Source organism: Somniosus microcephalus, chromosome 6 (assembly GCF_052327205.1).
Source record: "Somniosus microcephalus isolate GS21.2 chromosome 6, FLI_Smic_1.0, whole genome shotgun sequence".
In the NCBI taxonomy this organism is placed as follows: domain Eukaryota; kingdom Metazoa; phylum Chordata; class Chondrichthyes; order Squaliformes; family Somniosidae; genus Somniosus; species Somniosus microcephalus.
In genome coordinates, this window is record NC_140992.1 from 279235247 (window position 1) to 279246093 (window position 10847).

The following is a 10847-nucleotide window of genomic DNA, read 5'->3' on the forward strand; positions in this document are numbered from 1 at the left end:
GAGCAAGAGCACTGGCTGATTGTCCCCTCAGCGCAGGTACTGCGGACGGCAGGAGCTCCCTCAGCTCAGTGAACTCAGACTGAGAGGGGAAAGGAACGAAGGATTTTCATTTCACCACCTCAGGGCGTCCCAAAGTGCTTTACAGCCAATGAAGTACTTTTTGAAGTCTAGTCACTGTTGTAATGTAGGAAATGCGGCAGATGATTGGACAGATAAATATTGGCCAGGACACCGGGGAGAACTCCCCCCCGCCCCCTCCTCTCCCCCGCCCCCTCCTCTCCCTCCCCTCCCCTCCCCCGCCTCTCCCCCTCCGCACGCCCCGCCCCCTCCCCCTCCTCTCCCTCCCTGCCCTTGTCTCCCTTCCTCCCCTCACCCCGCTCCCTCCCCCCTCGCCCCCCGCCCCTCGCCCCCCGCCCCCCTCCCCTCCCTCCCCTCTCCACCCTCCCCTCGCCCCCTCCCCTCTCCACCTTAGCCTGTAAGTCGCACGCACTCTCCATGGATACCATGTGAATAAAGGAATCGGTGCCAGTAGCCCATAAATCACTGAGAATCAGCAGCTTTAGAATTTATTTTTAAACTTTAGTTCCAGCTGTTTAAAAACCAAGTTACAGACCAAAGCTTCCCAATTCCTAAATTATAGAAATATAGGATTGATATTGGCAGTTGCTGTTTAGCAATGAGGAATTTCCAGTTTGACCGCTCGACGCCGTTTCATTGGGTCCCGTGTGTTTGTACATTTATGTCCTGTAAATCTTCAACCGCAAGCTGAGTATTTACATCAATCCATTAAGGTTAACCCCGACCCAAACCCGGGCCCTAATCCCAAACCCGAACACCTGTAGTGAGTCAGTGGGGTGGCGGGGGAGGGGTAGCAGGGAAAGGTACTGGGGCGGTGAGGGGGAGGGGTAGTGGGGCAGCAGGGAAGGGGGGGATAGCGGGGGAGGGGTAGTGGGAGGGGTAGCGGGGCAGCCGGGGGGATAGTGGGAGGGGCAGTGAGGGAGGGGCAGCGGGGTGGGGGGGGGTAGTGGGCAGCGGTCCTGGGGCGGTGAGGGAGGGGCAGCGGTCCTGGGGCGGTGAGGGAGGGGCAGCGGTCCTGGGGCGGTGAGGGAGGGGCAGCGGTCCTGGGGCGGTGAGGGAGGGGCAGCGGTCCTGGGGCGGTGAGGGAGGGGCAGCGGGACTGGGGCGGTGAGGGAGGGGCAGCGGTCCTGGGGCGGTGAGGGAGGGGCAGCAGTCCTGGGGTGGTGAGGGAGGGGCAGCGGTCCTGGGGCGGTGAGGGAGGTATAACCAGCTCCAGAGTTGCCCCGTGGGTTTGCCGGGACTGACACTTGGGTCTTGTGTTCTAGGGTGTGGACCGTATTGATGAGCCGGGACTCCGCAGCCTTCGCACCGCCCGGGACCTGCTCCCGGGGATGGTGCTCACCATCGAACCGGGAATTTACTTCATTGACCATGTCCTGGATCAAGCTCTCGCTGACCCCGCCCAGGCCTGCTTCATCAACAGGGACGCCCTGGCCCGATTCCGAGGGTTTGGTGGGGTGAGTACTGCTTAATGTTTGGAATGGGTGTGTTCGTAGAATCTCACCACACAGGAGGCCGTTCGGCCCATTGTGCCTCTGCCAGCTCTATACAGATACTATACAGAGGTCTTTCTTTCAAAATAAAAGTACAGTATGTCACATCAGTGGAGTTATCTTTTATTAAGAGAAAAAAGGCTGAATATTTTTGATCATAACGGAAACAGTGTAGAGGGAGCTTTACTCTGTATCTAACCCGTACTGTACCTGCCCTGGGAGTGTCTGATGGGACAGTGTAGAGGGAGCTTTACTCTGTATCTAACCCGTGCTGTCCCTGCCCTGGGAGTGTTTGATGGGACAGTGCAGAGGGAGCTTTACTCTGTATCTAACTCCGTGCTGTCCCTGCCCTGGGAGTGTTTGATGGGACAGTGCAGAGGGAGCTTTACTCTGTATCTAACCCGTACTGTACCTGCCCTGGGAGTGTCTGATGGGACAGTGTAGAGGGAGCTTTACTCTGTATCTAACTCCGTGCTGTCCCTGCCCTGGGAGTGTTTGATGGGACAGTGCAGAGGGAGCTTTACTCTGTATCTAACCCGTACTGTACTTGCCCTGGGAGTGTCTGATGGGACAGTGTAGAGGGAGCTTTACTCTGTATCTAACCCGTACTGTACTTGCCCTGGGAGTGTTTGATGGGACAGTGTAGAGGGAGCTTTACTCTGTATCTAACCCGTGCTGTACCTGCCCTGGGAGTGTTTGATGGGACAGTGTAGAGGGAGCTTTACTCTGTATCTAACCCGTGCTGTACCTGCCCTGGGAGTGTTTGATGGGACAGTGTAGAGGGGGCTTTACTCTGTATCTAACCCGTACTGTACTTGCCCTGGGAGTGTTTGATGGGACAGTGTAGAGGGAGCTTTACTCTGTATCTAACCCGTGCTGTACCTGCCCTGGGAGTGTTTGATGGGACAGTGTAGAGGGAGCTTTACTCTGTATCTAACCCGTGCGGTACCTGCCCTGGGAGTGTTTGATGATATCACCCTTTTTAAAAATAGCTGAGTGCCTTGTATAAAGACTGAAGGGAGCGGGTGTGTTCTGTGTCTCAAGGACATGTTTTAATTTGTCGGTATTGGGCAGGTCAGTGGGGTGAGGTATGCCCAGACTATTTTTGCTGCGACTGCAATGCGAGGTCAGGGTATAATTACAGCGGCAATCGCGTGGGAGTAACCTCCACTTTACTGCTGTTAGATTTACACCTGATCAGATAGGGCGTTTATTGAACGCTCTGTGACCGGTTACAAAGCTGCTGATAAGATACTGCGATATAAAATCAGTGTCGGTGCTTTTTTTTCAGATAATGTTGGAGAGGGTTGAGGTGTTTAATGAATCACACATTAATTTGGATCTGACTGCCAATAGGAGCAGCAAATCGTGTCAGTTACTGAGGGAGCTGCGGACTTAACCCCTTCCTACCTGTCCCAGCCTCTGACACTCTTTGGTCGTTGGATTATTGTGGGGCGGAGAGGAGCAGAGCCAGAGTGTAGACAATCTGTGAGCAATGACCTCATCACTTACAGCACAGCAGGAGGCCATTCGGCCCATCGTGCCTGTGCTAGCTCTTTGAAAGAGCTCTCCAATTCATCCCACTGCCCCGCTCTTTCCCCAGAGCCCTGCAAATCTCCTCTTCAATATTTATCCAACTCCCTTTTGAAAGTTACTATTGAATCTGCTTCCACTGCCCTTTCAGGCAGCGCATTCCAGATCACAACAATTCGCTGTAAAAACATTCTCCTCATCTTCCCTCTGGTTCTTTTGCCAATCACCTTAAATCTGTGTCCTCTGGTTACCGACCCTCCTGCCACTGGAAACAGTTTCTCCTTATTTACTCGATCAAAACCCTTCACAGTATTGAACAGCTGTATTAAATCTGCTGTTAACCTTCTCTGCTCTAAGAGAACAATCCTAGATTCTCCAGTCTCTCCACGTAACTGAAGTCCCTCATCCCTGGAACCATTCTGGTAAATCTCCTCCGCACCCTCTCCAAGGCCTTGACATCCTTCCTAAAGTGCGGTGCCCAGAATTGGACAGAATGCTCCAGCTGAGGCCTAACCAGTGGTTTATCCAGGTTTAGCATCACTCCCTTGCTTGTGTACTCTCTGCCTCGATTAATAAAGCCCAGGAACCTGTCTGCTTTTTAACCGCCTTCTCAACTTGTCCTGCCACCTTCAAAGATTTGTGCTGCTTGCGCCTTAATAAGATAAGAAAAATAAGAAAGTTGCAGGCACTGAGCCATGGCCGGAGGGTGACTAAATGCTTGGTCAAAGGATGGATGGTAAGAGGCTTTTCACAGAATGGGGAGGAGAAGGGATCTTGCGAGGGAATATTTGAGTAGACGGCTGAGGTTGGGGTGAACAGAAGGTGAGAATTGGGGGACCAAAGGGTGTGGAAGGACACCTGAGACTTGAAGAGGTTAAAGACAAGATGGGTGCTGTCATGACGGGATTTGAAGCTGAGAATTTTCAATTGACTGCACGCTGGGCTAGGGAGCCAGTGAGTACTGGGATGGTGAGTTGGCCGGGTTTATTGGAGGGTGCGTTTTGAAGGAGTTGGTGAAACCAAGCCTAGTGGTGGTAGAAGAGCAGGCGAGATTTCCACAGCAGGGGTGCAGGTGGGGCAGAGATGGAGATACGTGAATCCTGGTGATGGATCGGAGCTGGTTGAGGGTCTCAGTCTGAGTGAGTGGCCGAGGAGGGCAGTGCAACCAATGGCTGGAGAACGGAGTACGAAGACTTTGGTCTCCTCGGCGTTGAGTTGGAGGCGGTTTTGAATCGTCCATGATGTACAGCTGGATATCACAGGCCGATGGAAGCGATGGGGTCGGAGAGCTTGAAGTCAGCAGCGGACCTGTGATCATCACCAAGAAGCAACTTGTAGATGAGGAAGTGCCGGGGCAAAGGATAGATCCTTGGGGAACTCCAAAGGTGACTGTGCAGGAGAGGAAAGAGAAGCCAGATAGGACGGGAACCAGGCAAGTGCTGTCCTATCGAACTGCGACAAGAGTGTGGTGGTGAATGGAGGAGGCTGATGTGGTCGACTGTATCAAATGGCATGGAGAGAGCAAGTGGAAGAGAAATACAACACACTATTCCACAGTCACAGAGGATGTCGTTCATGACTGTGGCCAGGGGCGGTCACAGTGCAGGACCGGGACTGGATGGATTTGGACGTAGCATATTGGTAGAGAGGGGCAACAATATGCTTCAAGACCATAACAGGGAAAGGGAGAGTAGAGATTGGGTCATACATGGAGTGGATGAATGGATCAAGGATGGTCTTGTTGAGGTGATGACGGTTTTAAGAGGGCGAGAGAGATGGTGCGTGACATTGTTGGCAAGAAAAATAATTGGTCAGGACCCATTTGGGGATAGAGGAGGAGGGTCTGATACAACATGGAGTTGGGAGGAAAAGGACAGAGTGATGGGGGTTTGGGGGAGGCTGGGTGGGCAGGACCCCTCCCCCGCCCCCATCTCCCCTCCCCCCCTCAGTACTGAGGGAGCGCTGCACTGTCGGAGGTGCGTCTGTTACATGAGGCATTAAACCGAGGCCCCGTCGTCTTGGTGGGTACACTATTGGAAGAAGAGCTGGGGAGTTCTCCAAGCGCCCCGGCCAATATTTATCTCTCAACCAACCCAGCCAAAAAGCGATTAAAGGCTATTTATTTAATTGTTTGTGGGATCGTTCTCTGCACATATTGGTTGCTGAATTTGCCTCCATAACAATCTCCGCGCATCATTGGCTGTGAAGTGGTTTGGGGCTTCCCGAGGATGAGATGAGTTGCTGTGTGGCTGCAAGTTCGGGGCAGTTTGGGGATGTTTGTGTTCTTCACTGAGCCGGCCTGCTCTCTCCACAGGTGCGTATCGAGGACGATATTGCGGTGACTTCCAGCGGGATGGAGCTGTTGACCTGTGTGCCCCGCACAGTCGAGGAGATCCAGGCATTTATGGCGCAGGGTTCCAGTTCCGCCAAGCAGTTCGGTCAGCAACCCGGCGTCGCTGGAGTCCCGTGACCACGGCTGGTTTACTCCGCCCCGCGTCTGGGCAGTTCCATGATCGGAACCTCAAACACCAATCAAGCTTCGTGCTCACAAATTACACACAAATAATCAGCTGGAAAAACCTGAAATCTTTCTGTTTGATTCAAATGCTAGAAGTGGGGGGGTGGGATTCATCGACATTGCACTTAAAATAACCGCGTGTACACACAGGGAGACACAGCACTCAAACACTGGTACAGACAGACACAGCACTTGAACACAGGTACAGACACACACACACAAAGAACGGCCGATTAAGGGCTACGTATAAAACCAGGATTGGCCTTTGTTTGTGTTGAGTCGGCAGGTGAGACTCCAGCTCAGTGGCTCGAGCTGCTCGCTATCTTTGCCTTGCAGTCCTGGGGGTGGGTGCCTGCTGGGAGCCGAGGCCCGTCACTTGTCTGTAGGGAGCTTTGTTCCACTTGCCTTCTCTCCGCCCCTACACTGATACCAGCAATTACTGCTCCGAGCCAGTCCGAGCACACACACTGCCACCGTCCTCCCCGGAGAAAAATCTCCCCACGGTCTTCACCCTCAACAACTGTCCGCTCACGCGGGTTGGGGGTGTCCGGAGAGGGGAGTCCTCTCGATGGACAACTTACTGAGATTGGAGCCCTGGGACAAAGAAAGACGAACAGGCACAGATTCGGATGGTCTCACAAGTCGACTCCATCCTAAACTACACAGCATAGCAACAGGGAACTCCCTGCAAACCTTCTCAGCATGACAAAAGAAGCAGATATTCTCTGTAAAATGATGACAATTGTTGTAAATTCCTTTGTATCTTTCTGAAATAAAACTGCGTGCTTTCAGCGAGTGTGTTGCTGGTGTGTCGGTGTGTTAGTGGGGGTTGGGGGTTTAGGAGGTTCGGCCCCCTCACCAGGACCGTCACACCCTGGCCAAGTCCAATCGCCAGCTGTGAGCTCAGTGATTGGACAGTGACTGGGGAGAGGGGGAAATTCCCCAACACTCCACCAAATCGGGTTTGTTTGTAAATCACTTCCACTGGGACTGAAGCGGGCCATTGTGGAGCTCGGAGCCCAAACCCTCGGGGGGGAGCCCAGCCCCTCAACAAGAACTTGTATTTATATAGCGCCTTTAACGTAGTAAAACGTCCCAGGGTGCTTCACAGGAGCGATTATCAAACAACATTTGACACTGAGCCACATGAGGAGAAATTAGGGCAGGTGACCAAAAGCTTGGTCAAAGAGGTAGGTTTTAAGGAGCGTCTTAAAGGAGGAAAGAGGCGGAGAGGTTATTCCAGACCTTAGGGCCCAGGCAGCTGAAGGCACGGCCGCCAATGGTGGAGCGATAGAAATGGGGAATGCTCAAGGCCAGAATTGGAAGAGCACAGAGATCTCGGAGGGTTATGGGGCTGGAGGAGGTTACAGAGATAGGGAGGGGTGAGGCCATGGAGGGATAAGAACATAAGAAATAGGAGCAGGATTCGGCCCCTCGAGCCTGCTCCGCCATTCAATAAGATCATGGCTGATCTTCGACCTCATCTCCACTTTCCTGCTCTATCCCCATATCCCTTGATTCCCTTAATATTCAAAAATCTCTCGATCTCCGTCTTGAATATACTCAACGACTGAGCCTCCACAGCCCTCTGGGGTAGAGAATTCCAAAGATTCACAACCCTCTGAGTGAAGAAATTTCTCCTCATCTCAGTCCTAAATGGCCGACCCCTTATTCTGAGACTGTGACCCCTGGTTCTAGACTCCCCAGCCAGGGGAAACATCCTCCCTGCATCTACCCTGTCAAGCCCTGTAAGAATGTTGTATGTTTCAATGAGATCACCTCTCATTCTTCTAAACTCTAGAGAATATAGGCCTAGTCCACTCAATCTCTCCTCATAGGACAATCCCTCCATCCCAGGAACCAGTCTGGTGAACCTTCGTTGCACTCCCTCTATGGCAAGTATATCCTTCCTTAGGGAAGGAGACCAAAACTGTCCACAATACTCCAGGTGTGGTCTCACCAGGGCCCTATATAATTGCAGTAAGACGTCTTTACTCTTACACTCAAATCCTCTTCTAATAAAGGCCAACATACCATTTGCTTTCCTAATTGCTTGCTGTACCTGCATGTTAACTTTCAGTGATTCGTGTACAAGGACACCCAGGTCCCTCTGAACACCAACATTTCCCAATCTCTCACCATTTAAAAAATACTCTGCTTTTTTTCCTACCAAAGTGGATAACTTCACATTTCTCCACATTATATTCCATTTACCACGTTCTTGCCCACTCACTTAGCCTGTCTATATTCCCTTGAAGCCTCCTTGCATCCTCCTCACAACTTACATTCCCACCCAGCTTTGTATCAGCAGCAAACTTGGATATTTTACATTTGGTTCCCTCATCCAAATCATTGCTGTAGATTGTGAATAGCTGAGGCCCAAGCACTGATCCTTGCAGTACCCCACTAGTTACAGCCTGCCTACCCGAAAATGACCCGTTTATTCCTACTCTCTGTTTTCTGTCCGTTAACCAATCCTCAATCCATGCTAGCACATTTCCCCCATTTGAAAACAAGGATGAGAATTTTTAAATCGAGGCATTGCCGGTCGGCCAGCAAAGGGGTGATGGGTGAACGGGACTGGGTGCGAGTTAGGACACGGGGCAGTGAGCACAGGCGGTGATGGGTGAACGGGACTGGGTGCGAGTTAGGACACGGGGCAGTGAGCACAGGGGGTGATGGGTGAACGGGACTGGGTGTGTTAGGACACGGGGCAGTGAGCACGGGGTGATGGGTGAACGGGACTGGGTGCGAGTTGGGACTGGGTGCGAGTTAGGACACGGGGCAGTGAGCACGGGGTGATGGGTGAACGGGACTGGGTGCAAGTTAGGACACGGGGCAGCGAGCACAGGCGGTGATGGGTGAACGGGACTGGGTGTGAGTTAGGACACGGGGTGATGGGTGAACGGGACTGGGTGTGTTAGGACACGGGGCAGTGAGCACGGGGTGATGGGTGAACGGGACTGGGTGCGAGTTAGGACACGGGGCAGTGAGCACAGGGGGTGATGGGTGAACGGGACTGGGTGTGAGTTAGGACACGGGGCAGTGAGCACGGGGTGATGGGTAAACGGGACTGGGTGTGAGTTAGGACACGGGGCAGTGAGCACAGGGGGGTGATGGGTGAACGGGACTGGGTGTGAGTTAGGACACGGGGTGATGGGTGAACGGGACTGGGTGTGAGTTAGGACATGGGGCAGTGAGCACGGGGTGATGGGTGAACGGGACTGGGTGTGAGTTAGGACAAGGGGCAGTGAGCACAGGGGGTGATGGGTGAACGGGACTGGGTGAGAGTTAGGACACGGGGCAGTGAGCACGGGGTGATGGGTGAACGGGACTGGGTGCGAGTTCGGACACGGGGCAGTGAGCACGGGGTGATGGGTGAACGGGACTGGGTGCGAGTTCGGACACGGGGCAGTGAGCACAGGGGGTGATGGGTGAACGGGACTGGGTGTGAGTTAGGACACGGGGCAGCAGAGTTTTGGACGCCCAAGTTTACAGAGGATGGAAGTGTGTGTCTGTGTGTGTGTTGTGTTGTGCTGTGCTGTATGCTAGAACGTGTCTCTGTGTCAGTTCCTGTACAGTATGCACCAGGTTAAAAGGGAATGATTCCCTCCCATCTGTCCGGCTCCTTGGTGTCAGCTCCTGTACAGGCCAAGCAAGTACACACTGGATTAACTCGTACACTCAGTTCATCCAATCATATAGAATGGTTACAGCATGGAAGAAGGCATTCGGCCTGTCGAGCCCATGCCGACTCTCGGCTAGTCCCACTCCCCTGCCCTTTCCCCGTAGCCCGACAAAGTTTATTCTTTCAGATACTTATCCAATTCCCTTTTGAAAGCCACGATTGAATCTGCCTCCACCGCCCTTTCAGGCAGTGCATTCCAGATCCCAACCACTCGCTGCATAAAAATATTTTTTCTTACGTCGCCTTTGGTTCTTTTGCCAATCACCTTAAGTCTCGACCCTTCCGCCAATGGGAACAGTTTCTCTCTACTCTATCCAGACCCCTCATGATTTTGAACACCTCTATCAAATCTCCTCTCAACCTTCTCTGCTCTAAGGAGAACAACCCCAGCTTCTCCAGTCTATCCACGTAACTGAAGTCCCTCATCCCTGGAATCATTCTCGTAAATCTTTTCTGCACCTTCTTTAAGGCCTTCACATCCTTCCTAAAGTGCGGTGCCCAGAATTGGACACAATACTCCAGTTGGGGCCGAACCAGTGTTTTATACAGGTTCATCATAATTTCCACACTTTTGTACCCCCGTATCTATGGAGGATTGGAATATTATGGCCAGTATCTCCACGATTTCCGCCCTCAATTCCCTCAGTATCCTAGGATGCATCCCATCTGCTCCTGGTGACTTATCTACTTTAAGTACAGCCAGCCTTTCTAATACCTCTAAAGTGTCTCCACTACCTCCTCCTTCACTATGTCTATGGCAGCATTCTCTTGGTGAAGACAGATGCAAAGTACTCGTTTAGTACCTCAGCCATACCCTCTGCCTCCATGCGTAGGTCTCCTTTCTGGTCCCTAATCAGCCCCAGCCCTCCTCTTACTACCCGTTTACTATTTAATATAGAAAAATAGGAGCAGGAGTCGGCCATTCGGCCCTTCGAGCCTGCTCCGCCATTCAATATGATCATGGCTGATCCTCTATGCCTATAGAAGACTTTTGGATTACCTTTTATTTTGGCTGCCATTCTATTCTCATGCCCTCTCTTTGCCCCTCTTATTTTCTTTTTCAATTCCCCTCTGACCTTTCTATATTTAGCCTGATTCTCAGATGTATTTACAACCTGACATCTGTCATACGCGCTCTTTTTCTGCTTCTTCATATTCTCTCTCTCGTCATCCAGGGAGCTCTGACTTTAGTTGCCCTACCTTTCCCCTCTAGTGGGAATGTTCCTCGACTGTACCTGAACTATTTCCTCTTTAAAGGCAGCCCATTGTTCCATTACAGTTTTGCCTGCCAATCTTTGATTCCAGTTTACTCGGGCCAGATCAGTTCTCAACCTACTGAAATTGGCCTTCCCCCAGTTAAACATTTTTACTCTAGATTGCTCCCTGTCCTTTTCTATAGCTAATCTAAACCTTATGATACTATGATCACTGTTCCCTAAATGTTCACCTACTGACACTTGCTCCACTTGACCCACCTCATTCCCCAGAACCAGATCCAGCAATGCCTCCTCCCTCGTCGGGCTAGAAACATACGATC

The 10847-nt window shown here is 52.0% G+C and overlaps 1 protein-coding gene across 1 annotated transcript in view; it reads left to right on the plus strand.

Moving 5' to 3' along the window:
• Positions 1 to 6418, plus strand: part of pepd (peptidase D) — a 214165-nt gene extending 207747 nt beyond the window's left edge. Inside the window, 2 exon segments of the mRNA XM_085991901.1 lie at positions 1344 to 1535; positions 5419 to 6418. Coding sequence (XP_085848027.1) covers positions 1344 to 1535; positions 5419 to 5574 — 348 coding nt within the window. The 3' untranslated portion in view covers positions 5575 to 6418.
• Positions 6419 to 10847: the final 4429 nt, after the last annotated feature.